Source organism: Chiloscyllium plagiosum, chromosome 24, assembly GCF_004010195.1.
Source record: "Chiloscyllium plagiosum isolate BGI_BamShark_2017 chromosome 24, ASM401019v2, whole genome shotgun sequence".
In the NCBI taxonomy this organism is placed as follows: domain Eukaryota; kingdom Metazoa; phylum Chordata; class Chondrichthyes; order Orectolobiformes; family Hemiscylliidae; genus Chiloscyllium; species Chiloscyllium plagiosum.
The window spans coordinates 31,890,356-31,915,032 of record NC_057733.1 but is presented as its reverse complement, the minus strand read 5'-3'; the positions used below and the strand labels follow the sequence as shown (position 1 = coordinate 31,915,032).

At 37.4% G+C, this 24,677-nt stretch overlaps 1 protein-coding gene and 1 long non-coding RNA gene across 3 annotated transcripts in view; one reads left to right on the top strand and one right to left on the bottom strand.

Annotated features, from left to right (window-relative positions):
• The window catches only part of abca5 (ATP-binding cassette, sub-family A (ABC1), member 5), an 83,427-nt gene that overhangs the window by 13,126 nt on the left and 45,624 nt on the right, over positions 1 to 24,677 (top strand). For both annotated transcript variants that reach the window (XM_043714725.1, XM_043714726.1), the window contains exons 3-11: positions 4,715 to 4,888; positions 8,222 to 8,337; positions 11,970 to 12,196; positions 14,464 to 14,605; positions 16,496 to 16,684; positions 18,136 to 18,283; positions 19,445 to 19,622; positions 21,196 to 21,254; positions 22,146 to 22,256. In XM_043714725.1, coding sequence (XP_043570660.1) covers positions 4,715 to 4,888; positions 8,222 to 8,337; positions 11,970 to 12,196; positions 14,464 to 14,605; positions 16,496 to 16,684; positions 18,136 to 18,283; positions 19,445 to 19,622; positions 21,196 to 21,254; positions 22,146 to 22,256 — 1,344 coding nt within the window. The remainder of the gene's footprint in view (positions 1 to 4,714; positions 4,889 to 8,221; positions 8,338 to 11,969; positions 12,197 to 14,463; positions 14,606 to 16,495; positions 16,685 to 18,135; positions 18,284 to 19,444; positions 19,623 to 21,195; positions 21,255 to 22,145; positions 22,257 to 24,677) is intronic.
• LOC122562144 overlaps positions 14,560 to 24,677 on the bottom strand; it is a 13,019-nt gene continuing 2,901 nt past the window's right edge. The window contains exons 2-3 of the long non-coding RNA XR_006315244.1: positions 15,834 to 16,148; positions 14,560 to 14,633 (exon numbers count right to left, since the gene is read on the bottom strand). This is a non-coding gene — a long non-coding RNA (uncharacterized LOC122562144). The remainder of the gene's footprint in view (positions 14,634 to 15,833; positions 16,149 to 24,677) is intronic.

Below are 24,677 nucleotides of genomic sequence, written 5' to 3'. Positions count from 1 at the left end.
TATAAGTTTTTATTTCTGTGGGATATTGTTTCTGAATCTCTTCATGGTATCCAGAGAAGCAAAGAAGAGAACCGTTAAATTGCTGACAACTCCAAGGAATTCTGAGCTCCCAGGGTTAAGATTTAACATGAACAGTAGTGTTACGACATGGGGGTAAACTGTCCTGCTTAATTTAGAAACAGCAACACAGAAAAGATTTATCCTGTGCAGTAATCTGTAAAAATTCAAATGGCCAAGAACTATGTAAAGTAAAAATTAACAACTTTATTTCTTGAAGTATAACAGGTAAAATTAATTAAAGCTACTTACCATTCCTTATTCTAACCTATCTGTTACCTTCCCTTCTGTAATACTAGTTTGATAAAGCTCCCAATTAAGATTTACAAAACAACACTTCTTATCTCAAAACCAGGCAGCTTAAGTTGTTGTCTTCAGATTTTGCCGTGTCTTCTTATCCCCTTGTTAAGAATTTTTACATCACAGGTTACTGATTGAAAAGGTACTTTTAAGAGAGAATTTTTTTTCAAGCAGTCTGTTACATGCTAGGATTTGGCAGTTCTCCTCTCAACTGTTCAATTTTCCCTTGAGCTTATACCCCAGAGCGTCAGATTGTGTCATTTGCTTTTAAGGTTGTCAATAAACTCAATTTAAACTTGATTGGAAATTGGTATTTTTTCGGGGTATAATTTAAACTGATTGGCCCAATTCAAATTTGTTTTTGTCTCCAGACAACTGAGCTAATCAAGTTGTTCAACCAAGTGTTACATAAATTGTTGCCTCATTGAGAACACTTGATGCTGTGTCTGGTAGTTCTGCTGCTTTTAACTTTCTCAAAGTACACCCAAATCTTCATAACAGTAGCAATTCATCTTGTGATGCTGAAAGATATGCTGATGTTTAGAAGTTGGGCATTTATTATTGGAAAGTTAAATATTCTTGGTATATTAATATTCCTGAATCTTTGAAATTTTATTTCGCATTGTATTCTATTTTTCTTCACTTTTCTATTTGTTGCTATTTTAACAATTCACTCTTCAAAATATTCTATACTTCAAATATTTTATAGTACTTAAATATGATTTACACAATATGACTACATAATAGAACTTTTAAATAAAAAATATTTTCTTGCCACTTATCCAAAAAAATGGTTTCAAAGGCTGCCTTTCAGCCACTGGATTATTGGAATATTGAAATTTGACATGTTTATCCTATCAAATGGCAGAGTAAGCTTGAGGGACTGAATGGCCTTTTCCTCCTCTCAATTTGTATGTTATATATTACTGAAGCAATTGAATAAATCCACTGCTGAATTTTCCCCTCCTATGGGGTGGCACGAAAAATGGCAAAAAGAGGGAAATACTTAAGTTGTTTGGCCCTTGTGAGAAACTCACCCCTTCTTGCCACTTTATGAATTAAAGTCTTGATGAAAGATTCCATAGGGGACTTTCTTGACTTATCACCAGTCATTGCCCTTAAGTCATTCATTAATGATCACTTAATAGTCTCAACTCACCACATCCCCAATTATATGTTTTCCCAGTGGGTCAAAAACATGTTCCTATTTCTCAGCTGTGAAATGAGGGCAATTTGTCTGCCGGGTTGGTGGGCTCCATTACTCCAATTTGGGAGTACTCAGACATTCTTGGTGTGTTGGGGGCAAGGTGATAGCCACTGAAAGCCACCTCTCCCACTCCTTGCCTCCAACCCTGTCTCCCTGTGACCTCCACCCTGCAACAGGGCTGTACAAATTATTTACCATTTGCTACTGGATTGTCTGTGATAAAATCTGATGCCTATATTCATTTTTTGTATTGAGCAAGTCAGCAACCTATGGTTGGTAACATTTATAGACAGACTTTTACAAAAGATGCTAGTTGGCAACATTACATTCTGTCTTGGAATAAAGGAAGGATCCATTGCAAGGTTTTTGATAGGTTACACAGGACAGATCACAGAAGAGGAGTTCAAAGAAGACAGGTAATGTATGATACTGTCAGCTATTGGAGAAGAAGACAGAAACTTCATGTTAGGGAGTACTTCTGATATCTGTACTGTTCAGATATTCAGGTTTTATGTTGTGAGTGTTCAGGAAAATGCTGAGAAGTGCGAGGACTCAGAAGAAGCCATGTGCAACTAATAGCTCAGTACAGTGAGTGTGGGAATTGAAAAGTCCATAAGCAATATTTTCTGGATGCAAATGATCAGAGCTCAGAAATATCCAGGAGTAGTACTATCTTGGCTAAGCTTGATGTTTGTGAAATGTTGGAGTTCTGCCTGTGAGGGCAACAGTTTTCACGATCCAGGGAGCACAGACCTGGATAAGGAAGTTGATTGACCATAACTGGAGCAATCATTAAGGCAATCCATTATGGAGTAATTCTTGAGAACGAGGCTGAAGGCTAGATTGTCAAAAGTGAAGAATTGAGATCCCTTGTGAAGTTTAATGAGATTTAATGACTTATAGTGTCATTACTTTAAGGGGGGAGTTGTTGAGAAATATGTAGGATCCATCTTGATCACATTTGCTAATTGATGCACTCTGTGGTGTTTTCAGTCACAGTCTGTGATCCATATTTGCCATAGGTTCATTTTGAGTGTTAGAAACACTGTCTGACATTATATAGTAACGTTTATTAACATTTATTTCAAATTATGAAATCTTGCGGCTATTCTCTTATTAAGTCTCCTGGATCTCACACTTGATTTGTTTTAAAGCCAAAGGTTACTGGTCCCCAGCCAGATTGTAACATCAATGCCACTGCCTGATCCAGGATTAAGACATTCCTAAGGAGTAAACCTGGGATGGCAGAGCTTAGACTGATGTCTGATTAGTCACCTAGGATTAGGTCTGCATTAGCCTTGAAACTCACCTACACTTCCCTGTCAGTTCTTAAGTGCTGATTGGTGTGTGATTGGGTGATTTGTCTCAGCAGTTGCGTAGCCTCTTAGTCATCACACAACACACCCATTCTCAGACTGACTGAAAATGGGAAAATAATGGCTAGTAATTTTGCTGGCCTCTCTATGGGATATTAATGCAAAATCGATTACTTTGTTTTTGCAGTTAATAGCATTACTTGCTTTGATAATGCAGTTGAATTATTGTAATGACTAAAAAGTGACAAAATTAGCTTTCTTATATATCAAATTATATTTTACAACTTAGTTCCCAAAATGGTTCACTAGATCATTATTTTACCATCTTTTAGGTGGGTAGGCCTAGATTGTATTTAAAATATACAATTATTATCAAGTTGGTTTGTTTTATTCAATCAGGGACTTACAGCATTTATTATCTATCACTAATTGCACTTGAGAAGGTGGTGATGGGCTGCCCTCTTGAACCATGGGAAGAGTAGTTATACCATAGTGCTTTTAAGAAAGGAATTTCAGGATTTTGACCTAGCAACATTGAAGGAACTGTGATATAGTTCCAAGTGGACAGGGTGGCTTGGAGGACAACTTGCAGTAGATAACGTACTAATATGTCTGTTGCCCTTGTCCTTTGAGCTGGAGGTCACAGGTTTGGAAGAGGTTTGTTCGTTTTATTCATTCACGGGATGTGAGCATTGCTGACTATGTCAGCATTTATTACTCATCCCTAATTTTCCAGAAAATAATTAAGAGTCAATCACATTATTGTTGGTCTGGAGTGATGTGGTAACTCCTGAGACCGGTAAGGATGGCTGTTTCCTTCTCTGAAGGGCATTAGTGAACCAGATTGGGATTTGCAACAATTGGCAATGGATTCATGGTCATTATTACACTCTTAATTCTAAACTTTTATTGAATTAAAATTCCACCAACTGCCATGGAGGGATTTGAACCCAAATCCCCAGAACATTACTTGAGCCTTTAGATTACCAGTCTAGTGACAAAATCACTAAGCCATCACCTTCCCTTGAAAGAACTTTGATGAGTACCTGCAACACATCTTGTAGATGGAACACACTACTGTCACTGCATGTCGTTGGCAAAGAGAGTGAGTGTTGAAGGTATGAATGGTGTTCCAATTATGTAGGATGCTTTGTTTTGGAAAATGTTGAGTTTCTTGAGTGTTGTTGGGTCTGCAGTCATCCATGCATGTGGAAAGTATTCTATCACACTCCTGAGTTGTGCCTTGTGGATGGTGAATAGGCTTTGGCTGATAGTTGAGTTTCCTCTAACCTGATTTTCTAACAATGTTATTTATATGGCTGGTTCAGTTCAGTTTCTGTCAGTGATAGCCCCTAGGATATTGCTAGTGGGTGATTTAATAATGGCAATGCAATTCAATGTCAAGAGGTGATGGTTAGATTCTCTCTTATTGGAGATGGTCATTGCCTTGCATCTGTGTGTTATGAATGTTAGCCAAAGCCCAAGCCTGGATGCTGTCTAGGTCTTGTTGCATATGAACATAGTCTGTTTCAATATCTGTGGTGTTGTAAACGTTGCTGAACATTGAGTAGTCATCAATGAAAGGCTCCTCTTCTAGTTTCATGATGGAGGGAAAGTCATTGATGAAGCAGCTGAAGTTGATTGGGCTTGGTACATTACCCCATTGAAGTCTTGCAGATATGTCCTAAGATGAGATGATTGGAATGAACATCGCAACTGTTTCATCATCAAAGCATTCTTGAATGAGGAAGCCATGTTAAGAAGTGTTACAGAGCTGAGTTTTTACTGTAATCATATTAATGACATAACAGTTGATAAATTTTTCTCATTTTAGAAATGGCACCTTACGGATTCAAAGATGAACAAGCAATGGAACAAGCTTGCTGTTCACATACCTCTAGACCATTGTTGGGAGTTTCGTTCATCAATTCTTTCTCTTATCAACTTCGGTATCCCTATAATAAAGTTCCACGTACCAATGAAAGGATTGACTTCATCGATGAGAAAGGTGACATGACTGAAAGTACTTTTTTTTTCTGCCTCCCTACCTCTCTTTTTTCCTGTAGGCTCTTCTAGAAGCCCACCTCTTTGACAAAGATTTTAACCATCCCACATCATATCTTTAATTCAGTTTTTGTCCATCCGCACTTCTAAATTAAAAGCTGTGCAAAAGCCACAAAACCATATAAATACAAGTTGCTGTCAAAAAAGGAAATATTGTGAAGGATCCATTTTCTTCCTTTACAGTTGATTCCTGCAAAGAATCTTGCATGATGTTAACATTTTTCAGGGAAAATGTTGAATTAAGTTGCCCTCAGCTGTAAAAAAGGATACTGGGAAAATGTAATGAAATCAAGAATTACCATTGAAGGTTACTTGATTGTGTTTGAGAGTGGCATGTCACTGGTTGTGTACCTGATGGAGGTGTGTTCAGTCTGCTGTGAATTATGTGCACATCAGCTGATAACTGCTAAAGAACCTTAACTGATGAGACGCGAGGAGAACGTGCAAACTCCACACAGTCAGTCGCCTGAGGCGGGAATTGAACCCGGGTCTCAGGCGCTGTGAGGCAGCAGTGCTAACCACTGTGCCACTCACTATCTTGGATCTAACTCAGCTGTTGAAGCACAATGGGAAGGGGGATAATTTTGATGATGGTCAAATGATTTCTGCAGGTGGAGGATGATTATGGTACCCACATGTCTACATTCAGAATAAAACCTATAAGTAACTAGATTTGCACTGCATCATTACATGACAAGTCATGATCATGGATGAGTTTCCACAGAAATCTGTCTTGTATCCTCTTTCTATCTGTGAAATCTATGTGGATTTTGTGTCCATGAGACCATAAGATCATAAGATACAGGATCAGAATTAGGCCATTCAGTTCATTGAGTCTGCTCCATCATTCACTCGTGGCTGATTTGTTTCTCAACCTCATTCTTCTGCCTCTCCCCTGTAGCCCTTAATCCCCTTACTAATCAAGAACCTATCTATCTCTGTCTGAAGACATTCAACGATTTGGCCTAAACGGCAATGAGTTATGCAGTCATCTCAGTTCTAAACTTTCTCTTCATTCTGAGGCTGTTGGTCCTAGTCTCTCTTACTAGAGAAAAAGTCTCCATGTGTACTCTATCCAGGCATCTCAGTATTCTGTAAGTTTCAATGATATCCCCTGTCAACTCCATCGAGTGCAGACCTACAGTCCTAAACCGCTCCTCATATGACAAGCCCTTCTTTCCTGGGATCATTCTTGTAAACCTCCTCTGGACACCTCCAACACCAACACATTCTTTGTTAGATACGAAGCCTAAAACTGCTGACACTATTTCTAATGCGATCTGATCAGAGTCAGCTTGAGCAGCACATCCTTGCTCTTGTGTTCTAGTCCCCTTGATAGAAATTCTAACGTTGCATTCGCCTTCATAACTGAAAGCTGAACCTGTGTGTTAACCTTAAGAGAATCCTGAAATCGGAGTCCTAAGTCCCTTTGTGATTCAGATTTCAGATAATAGTTGTTGTCCCAAAACTGACCTCTGTGGAACTGCACTGTTCAGCAGCTGGTATCCTGAAATAGACCCTCCCACTAATCTTTACTACATAGTGTACATTTTCTTTTGCTTTTATGTTGCTCCGATTTTCTTTGTCAGCTATGTTGCCTCATCCTTCCCTTGGTATGTTTTATCTTCCATGGGACTTTTTTGCTCTGTCGCCCGAATTACCCAGAAACTCCTCCCATTGCTGGTCCACCATCGTCTCTGCTAGCTCTCTTCCAGTCAACTCTGGTCAGCTCCTCCCTCATGTCTTTGTAGTTACCTTTACTCAGTTATAATACCTGAATCCAGCTTCTCTGTCTCAAACTGTAGGGTGAATTCTATCATATTAGGGCCACTGTCCTGTAATGGGGTCCTTCACCTTAAGCTCCCTTGTCAACTCTGCAACATTATACATCACCAAATCCAGAATAACCTGTTCCCTAATGGGTTGTACATACACTGCTCCAAAAAACCATCTCGGCGATGCCTGAAGTTAGATTGCTGATCTTTTACATACTCTCTGTCCTATTATTTTGTTCTGGAAATTTTAATAAGCTCTCCTGAGTTCTCCCCCATTTTAACTTGTTTAAAGTTCTTGTGTCCACTCTATTTAACCTTTCCACTAGGATCCTGGATTCAAATTGGTTCAGGTGACACCCATCCCAATCATACAGTTCCTTCCTGTCCCAATACTGATGCCCGTGCATCACGAAATGGAACCCCTCTATCATAGCATTGTTTAGCTGAGTTTCTTGATTAATAGTCGAGATAGTACCACTAGATTATCGCCTCCCATGTAACTTAACGAAAGACTACCAGTTTATGCTTCAGTTTAGAGTCATAGAGTCATAGAGATGCACAGCATGGAAACAGACCCTTCAGTCCAACCCGTCCATGCCGACCAGATATCCCAAACCAATCTAGTCCCACCTGCCAGCACCCGGCCCATATCCCTCCAAACCCTTCCTATTCATATACCCATCCAAATGCCTCTTAAATGCAGCAATTGTACCAGCCTCTTCTATAAGGTCACCCCTCAGCCTCTAATGCTCCAGGGAAAACAGCCCCAGCCTATTCAGCCTCTCCCCGTAGCTCCGATCCTCCAACACTGGCAACATCCTTGTAAATCTTTTCTGAACCCTTTCAAGTTTCACAGCATCTTTCCGAGAAGAAGGAGACCAGAATTGCACGCAATATTCCAACAGTGGCCTAACCAATGTCCTGTACAGCCGCAACATGACCTCCCAACTCCTGTACTCAATACTCTGACCAATAAAGGAAAGCATACCAAACGCCTTCTTCACTATCCTATCTACCTGCGACTCCACTTTCAAGGAGCTATGAACCTGCACTCCAATGTCTCTTTGTTCAGCAGCACTCCCTAGGACCTGACCATTAAGTGTATAAGTCCTGCTCAGATTTGCTTTCCCAAAATGCAACACCTCGCAATTTGTTGGTTAAAAATTTCTGGTTGTCTAACATTTTTATCTGTTAACTACAGTTAGATTTCTAAGTGTCCATAAGAAACTCATTTTCATGTAAAATGTAATTACTTTGTCAAGTGTAAATTCTTCAGTTTTGTTTTCCTTTTAATGGTTTAAACTTAAGTCTTTTGAATTGGGCACCAAATATAAACTCAATAAAACTGCCCTTGCTGCATGTGGTTATATACATGTGTGTAGAAAAATCTTTTTAGTTTAGAAAATAATGATAGAGAAATTAAATGCTCTGAGCAATTTTGATTATATGAAAATATTGTTACTTTATATTAAAAAGATTGTCTTCTAATAAATTTATCCCAGCAAGTTGCCGTTTGGATTCTGCCTCCTTAAGTCAACTGAAGGACTGTCCTGGTGCATTGTACCTGTTATCAGGATTTGCAACAATACAAAAACATATTGATGTTGCCATCATTAAGGTTAGTCTAAAGTAAATAGGTTGAGTCAAAAGCTTGCATAAGGTGAAAGGTCTAGTGTCTGATAGATTGCAGAAAACCTTGGAAACTAACATCCTTATATTATACTTGGATGTAATGATGTGTAATGAGTGCTGTTATACATAATGAACCAAAGGAAACTTACAATTGGCTAATAGTCTGAAACCCAATCCACTGATTAAATATTACTTGACCATAAATATGGAATCTTAATATGACAGACTTTGCACAAGATTTGTTCATAAACTAAAGTTTATTTTAACAAGTAAGTAAATTTTAAAACTAAATCAGCGTAATAGAAATTACTTTTTCAACAAAAACAGAAATTGCAGGAAAAATTCAGAAGGTCTGGCAGCATCTATGGGAAGAAAGCATAGTTAATCAAGTCTTGTGACCCTTCATCAGAACTGAGTTAATCACCTAATTTTGATTTGATTTGATTTATTATTGTCACATGTACTGAGATATAGTGAAAAGTATTGTTTTGTGTGCTGTCCAGGCAAATCAAAGTACCCTGATGTATTTATGTAAGGTGTAAAACAGAATTCAGAATATTTTTAAACTTGTTTGTATTTCTGGAAATTATCTAAGAATTTCACACATTTAACACAGTGAAAAGGACCTAAGTTTTTCGCAGGAGCATTCCAAACAAGTTTTATCAGTATCACATAATAGATACTTAATATTAAGCCAGATGACCAAAAGCTTGGTCAAAAATGTCAGTTTTGGGAAGATTGTACAAGGGAAAAGAGATAAGAAAGCAGAAAAGTTTCAAGAGTGAATTCCAGAGCTTAACATTATGGAGGTTCAAAGTGTGGTTGGTAATGATAGAACAACTGAATTCTTTGCATTTACTAGATTGGAATTGCCAAATTAAGAATAGGCCTCAAATATCTCGGATATTTTTCAGAGACCTCAGATGTCTCAGTAAAACTACTGGTAGTTACAGAGTTAGAAAACGAAGGTGAAGAAGAGCTTGGAAACAAGAATGCGAATTTTTGAAATTGATTTGTTGCTTGACCTGGAGCCAATGTAAGTCAGAGAGGACTGCGGTGCTAGGTAACTTCATGTAGAATGTGAATAGTAAGGGTTTTGTGTTGTCTCAAGTTTATGGACAATAAGAAAGCGAGGTTAATCAGGAGTGTGTTAGAACAGTCAGGTTTACAGGTAATGATGTAACAAAAAGAATTTCAACAGCAGATGAGCTAGGCAGAGTTGGATCATGTTATGGAAGGAAATAGGCTATCTTAATGATTTTGTAGTTAAGACGTTGGAAGAACGTTGTGGTCAAATATGACAAAGCAGCAGACAATCTGGTTGAACATTACACAGTTATCAGGAAAAAATGGAGTCAGCGACTGGGGAGTGATGTTTGTGGTAAAAACAATGACTGCAGATGCTGGAAACCAGATCTGGATTAGAGTGGTTCTGGAAAAGCACAGCAGTTCAGGCAGCATCCGAGGAGCAGGAAAATCGACGTTTCAGGCAAAAGCCCGTGATGTTTGTGGCAGGGTCCAAAGACAAAATTTAATTGGAAGACATTTCTTTTGATCCAGAACTTGATGATGGACAAATATAGCAGAAATTAAGAAATCAGAAGGGTCAAACAATGCAGTGCCGGATACCACCAGCATAAATTAGACATTCACAATGCTTTCAGTTGATATATCTGGCACATAGGTGAGAAATCAGAGGAGACAAAGGGCAAATCCTTAACAGGCATCAGAGGTATTGGAATTTGGATGGGGGTTAGCCATTTCAAATGATTCTTTAGCCTGTACAGGTAGAATTTGAATAGTTAAATATAATCTGTCCCAACTGGTTAACAGTGAAGAAGATAGTGTGATCATTCATGAAAAACAATGCAGACAGGTTTAGAAGGTTGAGGAGGAATACCTTACCATTGTCACAGTCGCAAATGTATTTTGTAATGGAACCAATTGGCAACAAGTGTTTCACAAGGTGTAAATTTGCCATGCTAATATACTAGGTTGTCTGGGTTGTTGTATTGAATTGACAAAGCTATCACATTTAATCATAGATATTATTTCCATGACCAGAAAATGGCTGTCATTCAATATAGGTGGTTATTATTCTTGTTTGTACAGTTAGCTTCTTAATGTTAGAAAAGCTTTGTTGGCTGGATGGCTGGTTTGCAATACAGAGTGATGCCAACAGAGTGGGTTAAATTCCTGCACTGGCTAAGATTACCACGAAGGATTCTTCTCAACCTCTCTTCTCATCACAGGCATGGTTATCCTGCAGTTAAAGCTGCACCAGTTATCTCTCTCCAGTGAGAGAGAAGCCATATGGTCTGATAGGATTGTGGCAACTTTACCTTTTTAATCATAAAAAGCACATGTTTTGAGTTAGGTTAACAGTTTTTGTCTGAAAAGGTGACAAGTCTTTTCAAATAGTTCTCTTTACTTGCCTCTATATTGCTCTAATGATAATTCATGACTTGATTTCAAAAGGATTGTCAGAGTAAAACTCATTTATTATTAAAATAAGTTCTAATGCTATCCTTGTAATAAATCTTGGTTCAGTATACAGTGTTCTGAAGAACGGTCACTGAACCCGAAACATTAACACTGACCTGTTGAGTTTTCTAGCAATTTTTGTTTTGGTTCTGATTTCTAGCATCAGCTGTTCTTTTGTTTTTTAAATAAATGATACCCCCAATTTTAAAATTTTTTGTTTTCAATTAGTCATGAAAATATTGCACAATGTTGAGCTAATGAGGGCATTCATATTAATTTGCTCTTCACCAAGTTGTGTTTAGTAAGACAGGTGAAGCATTACAAAATACCATTTCTATACATAATTCTGTAGTGTATTGCTGAAAAATGTGTTGTTGGAAAAGCGCACCAGGTCAGGCAGCATCCAAGGAGCAGGAGAATACACGTTTCGGGCATAAGCCCTTCTTCAGGAATGAGGAAGGTGTGCCAAGCAGGCTAAGATAAAAGGTAGGGAGGAGGGACTTGGGGGAGGGGCGTTGGGAATGCAGAGATGAATGCAGATTTCTCCAGCTTCCTCATTTCCCCTCCCCCCACCTTATCTCAGTCCCAACCCTCGGACTCAGCACCGCCTTTTTGACCTGCAATCTTCTTCCTGACCTCTCCTCTCCGGCCTATCACCCTCACCTTAACCTTCTTCCACCTATCACATTCCCAACGCCCCTCCCCCAAGTCCCTCCTCCCTACCTTTTATCTTAGCCTGCTTGGCACACCTTCCTCATTCCTGAAGAAGGGCTGATGCCCGAAACGTCGATTCTCCTGCTCCTTGGATGCTGCCTGACCTGCTGCGCTTTCCAGCAACACATTTTTCAGCTCTGATCTCTAGCATCTGCAGTCCTCACTTTCTCCCCTATATAGTCTATTGGTCATCATTGTTAATTGTACTGTGCAGCTGGGCTAAAAGATGGATCAAATTTTGTTCACAGTCTGAATCTATTATTTTTCCAAGCATTGGAAAAAAATACAGTAACACATTTGTAAAATTGTAATTTTCTAAGTTAAAATTGAAATGATCAAAATGGATTTGTATTAGTTTTTTTATTAAATTTCCCACGTTTCTATCTTACTATACTTAACAGCTTCCATTTCTGTTTACAGACACAAACCAATTATTCTGTCTGGAAGGATATTATGCCTCTACACATACAAATGATGGGCTTACCAAGTCATGTTGGTGCAGATATCTTTTCACATTTTGTCACTTCTCTCTATTTTGTTATTGCTTTTGTGCCCTTTATCAATTTTCTGCTGATCAACCTTGTAACAGAAAAAAAGGAAGTGAAAGATGTGATGAAGGTGATGGGACTTTATGACTCTGCTTTCTGGTGAGCCAAAATTAGTTCATTACTTTGTGCATTAGTTAAAATAAGTGTTATGCAAACTTTGGTACTGGTTTTCTTTTAAGAGGAACCACAAATGATAGGAAATGAAATGGTCAAAACAGGTAAGCTATACATGCTGGCATGTTTGACGTAAATCTTTTAGGCAAGGCAAGTTGCTAAAAGTGAGGTTGTTGATGTCACAGCAATGGAGACCAGGTCTTTGGAACCTGAATAAACAGCTGTGCTGTCTTCTTAACTAGTCATATTGAAGGATTATAAATTTAACAGCGCAGTGACAAGGAGCAAGTGAAAATTAGAGGGGATGAATTCAATACCAGCTAAGCTACAGAGAGATAAGTGAAGAGAAGGGAAATCATAAACCATACAGTATAGAAGAGGTCCTTTATGCATCAAGTCTACACTAAATTTCCACCAGTCCCACTTTCCAGCATTTGTCCCAGAGCCTTAAATGTTGTGACATTTCAAGTGCTCATCCAAGTATTTTTAAAGGTTGTGAAGTTACCCATCTCAACCACCCTCCCAGACTCCCACCACCCTCGGTGACCTTTTTTCCAAATCCTCTCTAAACCTTATGTCTCATCATGTTGACCCTTCAACTGAAGGGAGCAGCTGCTTTCCATGCTCCTCACAACGTTACACACGTCAAAATTTGAAAAATTGTTTTAGATTTTTACATTTTTAACACCTCCAAGAATTAAAATCTATATGACTACACAATATGTCTTATACTTTTGTGGGGCAGCACAGAGACTCAATGATTAGCACTGCTGCCTCACAGTGGCAGGGCCCAGGTTTGATTCCACCCTTGGACGACTGTCTGTGTGGAGTTTGCACGTTCTCCCTATGTCTGTGCAGGTTAGATGGATTGGCCATGCTAAATTACCCATAGTGTCTAGGGATGTACAGGCAAGGTGGATTAGCCATGAGAATTGCAGGTTGTAGGGACAGGGTAGGGGTCAGGGTGGGACATCAGAAGGTTAGTGAGGACTTGTTGGGCTGAATGGCCTGCATCTGCAGTGTAGGGATTCTGTGGGGGTTAATTTTCTGTGTCAGACAGATACTTTGATAATAATTAACACATAGCATGACTTTTAAACAGTACTTAGACCAAAATGGCTAAGACTTAATTTTCTATAAGTGTTGTAATTTTGTTCATGACTATCTCACAAATGCAACAAATTAATGAGATTCAGTGTAATCCTATTGTGAGGCAGACAGCGCCATCACTTGTATTTTTGCAAAACTTTCATGTTTAAGCCTAAATATGCCCATGCCTGAAATTGCTGTAATATTAGTACATAAATAACTAGCAATCCTTAAGAGTGTAATCCTATTTTGAGGCAGACAGCGCCATCACTTTTATTTTTGCAAAACTTTCATGTTTAAGCCTAAATATGCCCATGCCTGAAATTGCTGTAATATTAGTACATAAATAACTAGCAATCCTTAAGAGTTTTCTTCAAATAGATGTTTAAAAGTTTTGAAAATTGTGATAAAGAGTCTAGATTACAAAAAATAACTCAGATTGATTACAGTCCTGAAAGTTATTTTATATGAACTTAAACTTCTTTACTCTTTCTATGCTTTGTAAAAGACATGTAGATTTCTTCACTTGTCAGTATTTTTGTTTCATTGAAAATGATAGAATCAAAGAAGGAGACAGTTGAGCATTCTGTGCCTGCTAACCTTTAGATCCATCAGCTCAGCCCCGATAACTGAAATCATTGTAATCCAACATGACATCTGGTTTTCAGAAGCAAGATTGAACTTGTTTTTCCAGCGGTTAAAATAAAATTCACTGAGTAAATTTAATATCATCTGGAAGTTTTAAGTGTTTTGAGAAAAGCAAGCCTCTGAGTTGATGGTTTCACACACCATATATAATTCAGGAAAGGCTTCTTGGGTAAAGAAAGAAGATGCATCTTGTAATGTTGGGAAAAATCTCGGTGACCAGATGATGACTGTGGCTCAAACAGCTATTAGCCAATATTTTTCTTGTTGAACAGCTTATCTTGTGTGCACAACAAAAACTGATAAACATGAGTTTCTGTGGCTGCATAACAGCAAAAGGGCTCTGTGCTATAGATTGATAGGTTGTATAGCTTGAATGAGTAATTTTTATAAGTATCAATAAATAATATTCCCTTGAGAACATAGCTTGCAAAAAGATGGAATGCTAGTTTGTAACAGGTATTCCTTATTTTCCTGCTTATGCATTGTTAATCATGGACTAATCCTTTCATTTTCAGGCTTTCGTGGGGCTTGCTCTACATGGTTTTAATTTTCATTCTGTCCTTGCTGATGGCCGTCATTGCCACTCAGACATCTCTGTTTCCAAGAAGCAGCATATTGATCGTCTTTCCATTGCTATTCTTGTTTGGGATTTCCATAGTAAGTCATACTCCAATTTTAATCAGTGCTGAAACGTAAACATAAATTCAAGATTAAAATCAATGTGTTTAGTTCAGTGCATGCCCTTAATTTCAATATGACAAGTTATGCAATACATTTTGGATAGAGTACTTTTAATTGACATGATTTGTTTTATCATTCACTATGTCAGATTAATGAAACGTTGAAACATAGAAACTATGTGCGAGTGTCCCTTTTGACCCTTTGAACCTGTTCTGCCATTCTGTGTGATCATGGCTACTCATCTATCTCAATGCCATCTGCCCACTTTCTTTCCACTCCAGTTGATGCCTTTAACATCGAAAATATATATTTTTCTTTCTTGAATATATTCAGTAACCTGGCCTCCGCAGCCTTCCACAGGTTCATTACCCTTTGATTGTAGACATTCTTCCTCATCTCACTCCTAAATGGAGCCCTGTATTCTGCGACTGAGACTTCTGGTTCTCGACTCAAAATCAGGGAAAACATTCTCCCTGCACCTTATCTGTCTAAGTTTCAATCAGATCCCCTCTCAGCCTTCTAAATGCTAGTGAATACAGGCCCAAACTAGCTCAGGTGAAGCTAGGTCTTTTGCACTGAGACTAAGCTGGAACAATGAGAGGGGTTTGCCACTAATGGGATGCTATTATCAAGCCAGAAAGGAGTTTTGCCTATCAAATGAATGAATAATGTGGTATAGAATCTCAGTGGTAGAGTGATGCTTGGTGTGTAGATCACATACCCCAAAGGGACTGACCGAATGTATCTATTTGGCTGTTTGTAATAAAAAAAGGTAGTGACCAGCTATCTGACCAGTCTGTGTTTGCAAGATTTAAAGTACACTGTTCAACTTATGACTCTGGCATTTGGGTAACATTTGCTAAATAATCTTGAGTGTGCAAAGAATCATGTTGACAACCAATTTAAGATTGTCAGTCAGACTCACACTGCACTGCACTGCACTTGTGTGTACTGGCAGCTAAATATGAATACGTGGGACCCTGTTCTTTGTAGACAGAAAAACATGGATACACATTGCAAGTGTTTCAAGTCAACGAAAGAAATGCCTGTCGTCCTCTGGACCTTGACCAGTTAGAGTCAACCTGACTTGCTTAAAATTTAAACAAGACTTGGCAGTTAACTGTCAATCATCAACTAACTCATGTATCCTGCATGGCGACATATCCATTTATTAAGGTCGACATGCCATCCAATCATCACTCACCTTTCATATTGTATAAATGTTGTTTTCACTTTATAATGGTATTCTTGTGAACTACCCTGATGAATGCAAGATGAAAAACTTTGACAAAATGTGTCTTTTTCATAAGCACTCAAGTGTGTATCATTCTTCAGAGAGTTGATTCATATTGGTCAAGCATGATTTCCCCTTTTGAAACTTCCATTGACTGACTCCTCTTATGTGTTATAGTTGCTAGATATTCCATTATTACTTGTTTGAGTAAACACTCCACTTTGTTTTTTACTGCTGATGCGAAGCTGAGAGGTTTACATTCTTTGGCTTGATTTTGTTCCCTTCCTAAAAACAAAGTGAGAATAATATAGGCTGTACTCTGATCAGTGTCACTTACTGATTTGTTTTTTAAATAACTATGTATAAATATATATATATATCTGTTGTCTGTATTTCTGAGCTTGTTTTACTATGCATGGATGTAACCATTCTGGACTAAGAGCTACATAGATTTTTACAAATTTAACTTACAAATATTTTGGAAAGGATGGACTTGATTGGTCAATTAGCATTTTTTTGTGCTCTGATTTCTTTGTACATACGTGTAATGGATTGAAAATGTTAGATCACAGTAAGAGAAACTCAAGTCAAAATGGACTATAACTTTAAAATGTAAATCTTTTCTTTTACAGATTCCCTTTTCATTTTTGTTGACTCCGCTTTTTAAGAATCAGAAGATTGCTGGTTTGGTTGGATCCTTAATGCTCATGGGTTTTGGATTGTTTAGCCTTCCTACAATCCTGGTCAGAGACTTTCCAGTGTCTGCTGTGTGGGGACTATGTATATTTTCCCCTAGTGCCTTAGCCATTGGAATTGCACAGGTACTCAGATGCAGGAAACTGATTTTGTTGGGCAGATATGGTTAATCACTCCATTTATTCACCAGAATTTCCCACACCTTACTCACTAGCCATTGCATCATTCTTGCTATCTTTAACAGGAGTTGGATTTGAAAATTTAAATGAAGTCAGGCTTAAAATGGCTTTTGCCACACAATGCTATGGGCATTGGTGTATCTCACATTCACCGTGAAAGGAGCCGAGTTAAAAGCAGAACGTAAAACTAACGATCCTGCTTCTTTTAATGTTTATTGTTGTACTGAATGATATTGTGTTAAAGTCCTTAATCTGATTGTGTAAAATGGGAATACAATTGGTTCTTTTAATTTCAGTTATTTTTCTACTTTTCAAAAAATGTTGGGCTGGGTTTTGGGCAAAATTAACATTGAAGCTAACAAACTTCAATGTTGATTAGCATTAGGTGATTTGCGTACACCAATTTCAAAACTATCATATGATATTACCTATATTGTAGAATGTCAACATCAGTAATGCAGAAGGCACTTTATTAGTTAATACACCATGAGTAGCCATGATATTTTGCTTAACTGAATTTCCATATTAAGTAGAATTTGATCTTTTGCATTGTTTATTTGACTGCTTGGTCTGGCATGCAGTCTTTTCCTAGTCTTGCCTTTACCACACTGGCTACAGAGAAGCTTTTGGAGAACTGGGGTCACAAAGAGGGTGGAGTTTTCTCCTTCATGTTTAATTTTAGCAGATTCTCCCCTGCTACTTGGCTTTAACTGTTTATGGCCAAAACTGGTTTTATCCATGTCAAAAACAATTGATTACTTCTTCCTATATCTTGCATGGCAAAACTGAGCTTGGTATTTTTGTCCTTTGGGAATTGTTTCCACCAAGTTGGTACATTATATTGGAATAATTTTTCATGAAACAAATGTGCCAGTTACTCTAGTAAAATATATTCCTCAGACTCATGAAAATGAGTTGTAAATGAAAATAATATGAACAATAATTTAATATCTGTACATTATAATTACCCATCCATGATTTCCTCAAAATTTCATTATGGAGTTGAACTGATTTTATTAGTTTTTGTTGACCTTGAATTGCAATGCTGTGTGATTTTGAAGTTTACTATCTGCTGTTACTATTAATCTTATCTAAGTTATTTCTGACATTTGGAATTTGAGTGGGTGTTTTTGGCCAAAATTGCCACTGTGTCCATTGTGTACAACATATCTTCTGGATAGACTGGCAGCTATAATAATATAAATTTGATTACTGCACTGTTGGTTGCTGTCAGTGGAAATTTTCTCTCTTTTTCTCTTTCCTACCGCTCCGAAAACTGTTTACAAACTGATTAAATTTTGTTATTTTTCTGTCGACTATCATTCACATTGTATACAACAAACTTGCCTTACTTCTTGCTGAATTGTATTTTAATTACAACTCTTTGTTTTTGTTAGGTTGTGCTTCTTGAAGCTATTGGTGATGGTGCTCAGCCCTCAAATCTGTCAGCAAGCCCATTCCCTTTATACATACCTCTTTTCATGTTAGTCCTCGACAGTTTCCTGTATCTACTTATTGCTGTATACCTTGACCAAGTTCTCCCAGGTATGTAAATATGCAAGTAAACCAGTGATTTCATCTTTCAGATACACATGAGAAACTATGTATTTAATTTGCCAGGAGGAATTACTAGCTGCCGTTCGACAACTGAAATGAAATAACTGTAGTTCGTAAATTCGTGCGTGAGTCATGATCCTTGCCAGTTTCACAAATGTACTTCATCCTGCAAAAGAATATTTGATTGGTCATTGTTTAAAAGTGAGAGTGTTGAAAAGGAATTATTATGTGTATTCAGTATTGAATCAGTCAGCTCTTCATTGATTAGAGAAATAGATTTTCCCTGTGTGCTGGGCTAGAACTTTAGTCAACTTGAATACTTCAGATTATGTCGGTCTGAATTTTTTAAACCACTTGTTGTATGCTGTATTACTCTTGACTCACTTGTTTTGAAAGCTAAACTGGAATTTATTTTCTATGTTTTTAAATATTTCTATGTGCTTTAAATGATCATTATTCATTGAAACAGGAGCATTACTATAAATTAAATATTACTTGAACAATACAACCCTATTTGCAGATGAAATGCACTTAAAGCACTTACGTATCTACAGTTTTGTACAGAGGATAATATCTAGGGGCACATATGGAATACTGCAGAAATGGAATACGGCACAAGTATTACACTTCATATCTTATTGTGCCTTATGCAGTCTTTCTAAAAACTGCATTGCAAAGTCATGGAGACGTACAGCAAAATTGCATTGTACAGAGCATTTTGATTTGAGTTACATGCTGAATGCAAGAGAAAAATTACGTTCCTAACTAAGGATAATAAAGTAAATTAACATTTTACTTGTCTGCTTGACCTTTTGGTGTACCTTTGCAAGTTCTATTTACTGAGATAGACTCAGTGTCATTGTGTGTTCTGGTATGGGTAGGCTGTGTACAATTAAGTTGTTTGATTTCAAAATCTTCTTTAAAGTCCTCTATTGCATTAGAAATAGAATGTTTCAAAAACTGCACTTTCTCCCTGTTAGTCCAAGATAATTCTATCATTGCTGCTATGTTCTGTGTGATTAGTGCTTTTAATAAGTATGTAGTTGTTTAATCTTTGTTTCAATAATGAAGAAATTTCATAATATTTTAGTATTTATTATTTCTCATTCAGCATGTTTTATTATTAGTTACCTTCCTTTGTATATTTAGGTGAATTTGGGCAACGTCAACCCTTTTTCTACTTCCTTAAACCCTCATACTGGTTCCATAAACAAAAACATTATGTTAACATTGATTCAATTAGTGAAAATGAGTTTGGCCTTGGACCTGTATTTAATGAGGTGGTGGAAGCAGTGCCTGCAGAACTTAAAGGAAAAGAAGCAATCAGGTATGAACAGCATCTAAAAATGAACTCATTTTGAAGTTTGACATGGTATTGAAGACCTTGCCATTTTAACTGATGGACTTCCTGGATTCTAATGTAACTGTGGCAGAACTATGCTAAGTACTCCACTTTGTGGTTTTATTAATGTCTAAGTAGATGTTAAACTGTGTTATGAAGTAATGTTTTTTGGCTTGTGAATTACATTATTACACAGGGAAGATGTATAGACCTAATAGAATAATATATGGGTAAGCTTGGGTGCCAAAAATTGAATTACAGCAATGTCCTTATTCAATAATGTGCAAAATAATTTGCCATGAACTCTGTAAATTAGTATGCATACTGTGAGCAAAATGGTGTTCTATGTAATTGCCCCTTAACAAGAGATAACACAAGAAATCCAGTTCAATTTCCTGTCTGTTCCAAAAGGTGATAACTATCATTATGTGCAGATTAAAAGAATAAACTTACGAGCAAAGTAATACACAACTAGTTTCTGAAATTCTCAAATAATAGATGATCGGCCCACTAAGGATGAAAGTGCCTTTTGGAGAACAGATTTCTTAGGTTATTTATTATAAGATAAAACTTTTGAATTAAACAAATAACTTTCATAATATGATGGCAATATACAAATGTTAGAAAATTATTGTATGATATTTCATATACAGTTGTCAAACAGACAGAATTGAATTAAGGTGCAAGATTCATTAGTTATCTCACTTCAAATGCCTCTGACTGAAGATATGTTAATTTTAAAGGCAAATGGATATTCAGTGTATATTGTCATTAATGATGTGATGTTCACACTTTATCTTTTACTTTATTTATCTATTAATATTTACCCCATTTACAAGTTGGTCAGCAAGTAGGACAAAGATTCTACACCCAGGCTAACTAAGAGTGAATTAAGACCATCTTGAACCGAGGCAAGGGAAATTGATAACTATCTTAAATCTTCTGCAGTTTCAGGAGAAGCCTGTTTATCCAGAGTGTGGTTAGAAGGAGTGGTTGAGACAAACAATATGAATGCACTTAGGGGAGCTAGTCATGAGGGAAGAGTAAAAGATTTGCTGATGGAGTTGAATGAAATGTGAGAAGAAGCTGCCATTGAATATAAACACTGGCAAGCGCATGTTGAGCTGAACAGCCTATTTCTGTGCTGCTCATTCACATTCTATGTAAATTTAATTAATTGACTACGTTCCTAACACATAAATTAGGGACTTCTTCTCATCTACAGAGTTGGTTTCAAAATTCCAGAAATCATCTTTGCTTGCAGATGAAAGCACTGCTTTTATTGTACTTCACTTTTCCATATATACTAACTACAAAAGAATTCCACTGCTAGAAATGCTGAATAATATTGTTAAAATTTGTCTACAGCAAATATGTGAGTCAGTCATTCCAATTTCTTTCTATCCTGTTTGGCTTTTAATCAGAATGGGAGGGACTACTGGCTAAGAAAATACATTTTTGTAATATGAAATTACATTTTTTGGTACAGTTATCTATTTATTAAGAAAACATTATTCAATAATGAGTGCAATCCTCAATGACTGTGGTTCTTTTTAAGGTTAAAAGGTGTTCACAAGTTATATAAAGGAAAAGAGAAAAAAGTAGAAGCACTGAAAGGTTTGTGTCTCTGGTAATCCTCTGTTAGAGTGATTGCTTCATTATTAATTTTTGTTCCAATGCAATGGCAGGTAATTTTGTTCAGTTCAAAAATAAGAAACTGCTGTGCCTTGTCTGCTATGCATTTATATGCTAATAAAGTATTACTTTTCTTTAAGTGACTAATTTTAATACTATTTGACATTAGTAAGTGTCATTTTAGCATGTAACGTACCATGCCATTGAGATATTTTACCTTGAGTTAAATTTCTGAGCAACTGCTTCCTCTGACATGACACAAGCTACTCATTGTAATTCAAAACTCCTTTGTTCCAGTTTAACTGAAGAACATAATTAGAATTTTATTTTTGAAACTGAAGCTTCCTCTATTCAGTATTTTTATATTTTCTCCCTATTCTATCCTGTTGGCTCCTTGAACATACTATCGTGGCAAAAATGGGGAATCTGCTTTCAGGCCATACTATAACATTTATTATTAGTGGTCTATGATGGGAGACCATAAGGACCCTCTCAGCAAATTAGGACAAATGAAGATCAGAGGGGAGATGAAGAAAAATCCTTTTTTTTACACTTCATTATGATTTAGAATCCACTGCCTGAAAGGTTGAAGGTTGCATATTCAATAATAACTTTGCAAATAGAATTGAATAAACATGAGGGAAAAGCACAGAATGGAACATTTAAATAGTTCCTGCAAAAGAGCACTTACAGGTTCACTGGACAGATGACCTTCAGCATTGTATGAGGCTGCCCTAGTTCAGAATGGATAAAACTTTCTTTGGCCTCATAGTTGGTGACTGATACATTAGGACTGAGAAAATAATGTTACTTTCTTCTGAGGGACCAAAAAAAATTAGAATGTCTTTATGTGTGTAATATACTTTATTTCAGGTTTGTCATTTGATATTTATCAAGATCAGATCACAGCACTACTGGGTCACAGCGGAACTGGGAAAACAACATTAATCAGCATTCTTTCTGGACTGTGTCCTCTGTCAGATGGTAAGATGGAAAGTATTAATGCAATACAAAGAACAAGATCAGAAATAGTTTTACACCATAGTGAATCTGCATACATATTAAAATTAACAAATGCTGAATAACTGTCCTAAGAATGCTGATGTGGTTGAAGATACAGCGTAACTTGAATGGTCTGTCTCCCCAGTGAGAATGCATAGTATGACTTATATTCATTATAAAGATGGTCATCCTCTCTTTGCTACACAAAAAATGTTATTTTCAACTCAACCAACATCCCTCCCCACCAAGCCAGGAATGCACACGATCTCTGTGCCCAAACACTAACATGTTTGTACAAAGCACGTTCTGGTTGTGAACTAAAAACTGGGTTAAGATGGGAATTTCCTGGAGTTGGTTGATACATTCCTGCTTCTTTATTCATCGTGATTATAAGGACAAAGTTGCAAAATGCATTGGAGAACAAGTCCATTCAGAACCAGCAGTTAGTGCACAATCATTTGCAAAGAGCAAATTATGTCGCACATTCCCAGAAACATTGTTTTGTGTCTGGAATTATTTCAGATTAATCAGCTTCCCAACCATGCAACATCTGATTTTGAGGTCAGAATCACCAACATGGAAGGCATTATTGACCATAGCTGAGTAAAGCATGCTGAAAATGGCTGACACTAGCATGTAGCTCTGTCTAACTACATTACTGGGAATGGGTCAGGAGACCCATTCCCACCTAAGACATGTGCAAGCATGACTTCATGAAACTTAAATCATTGCAAAGACTTTCACAGGGCAGCCACATTTCTCTAGTACCTTCCATAGGCCCTCACAGGTGACCGTATCAAAGGTCTTGGTCAGGTCAACAAATTCTGTTCTTAGCATTTCTCCTGAAGCTGTCTAACTGCATATCAGGTGCTCTTAAAACTTCGCTGAAACTGTACTCATTCTATGGTACAAGACCTTGGTTGGGATATTGCATTAAGCAGTTAAGCAGAATTTTGGTGAAGGTTTTACTGGTAATGGAGAGGATGGAGATAATTCTGTGATTGATACAAGATTGGCAAGTTCCTTTCCAGTTGTACAAGTGGACTGTGGAGACATCTTTGAACTCTTTCTGGATGGCTCCTTGTTGTAAACTGGACTGGAAGAGTTATGAGTTATGAGTTTCTTGCCCAAGTTCTGACCTCCAACCTTGTAGACCTCAGCAGGGATAGTGTCAACTCTTGGATATTTCCTGGCAGGCAGGAATTTGATAGCATTTGTTGTTTCTAACAGCATGACTGGTTATCAGGAGAGCATTTGTTGGTGTGATCTGTGACAACTTATTGACTCTTCTTTCTCATTGATGGATGAAAGTTAATTAGAGTCATAGAGATGGACAGCACAGAAAGAAACCCTTCTCTAACAGATTTTGCCTTGTCATGCCCCTCTCTGACCTTGATTTGCATAGTCCTGTAGCTACTTCTGTAGACATCATGCTTGGACAGTGATGACTTGATATTAAGGTAAATTTCTTAGAGGTTTTATTTTTCTCCAATTATTTCTGGGTTACCTCATTGTTTTCATTGAACCAATGTAAGATAAGGGCCCACGGTGTTCAAGGCAAGGTGTTAGCATGGATAGAAGCTTGGCTGTCTGGCAGAAAGCACAGATAGGGGATAAAAGGGTTCTTCTCAGGATGACAGCCGGTGACAAGTGGTGTTCTGCAAGGGTCAGTGTTTTCACTTTGTACATTAACGGTCTAGATTAAGGAACTGAGGGCATTCTGGCTAAGTTTGCCAACAATACAAAGATATGTAGAGGGACTGGTAGTATTGAGGCTGGGAGGCAAAGAAATGGCAGATTGAGTACAACATGGGAAAGTGTGAGGTCATGCACTTTGTTAAGAAGAATAGAAGCATAGACTGTTTTCTAAATTGGAAGAAAATTAAGAAGTCTGAAGTGCAAAGAGACTTGGGAGTTCTAGTCCAGGATTCTCCCAAGGTAAACTTACAGGTTGAGTCAGTAGTTAGGAAAGGAAATGCAATGTTTACATTTAGTTTTAGAGGACTTGAATATGAAAACAGGATGTACTTCTGAGGCTCTATAAGTCTCTAGTCAGACCACATTTGGAATATTGTGTGCAGTTTTGGGCGTGTATCTCAGGAAGGATGTATTGGTCCTGGAGCATGTTAGAGGACGTTCATGAGAATGGTTCCAGGAATGAAAAGCTTTAAGATATAAGGAACATTTGAGGATACAGGGTCTATACTGAATGGAGTTTAGAAGGATGAGGGTGATCTAATTTAAACTTACAGAATACGGAATGGCCTGGACAGAGTGGATGTTGGAAAGATGTTTGCATTGGTAGAGAGACTAAGACCTGTGGGCACAGCCTTAGAATAAAGGGAAGACCCTTTTAGAATGGGGATAAGAAGAAACTTCTTCAGCCAGAGAGTGGTGAACCTA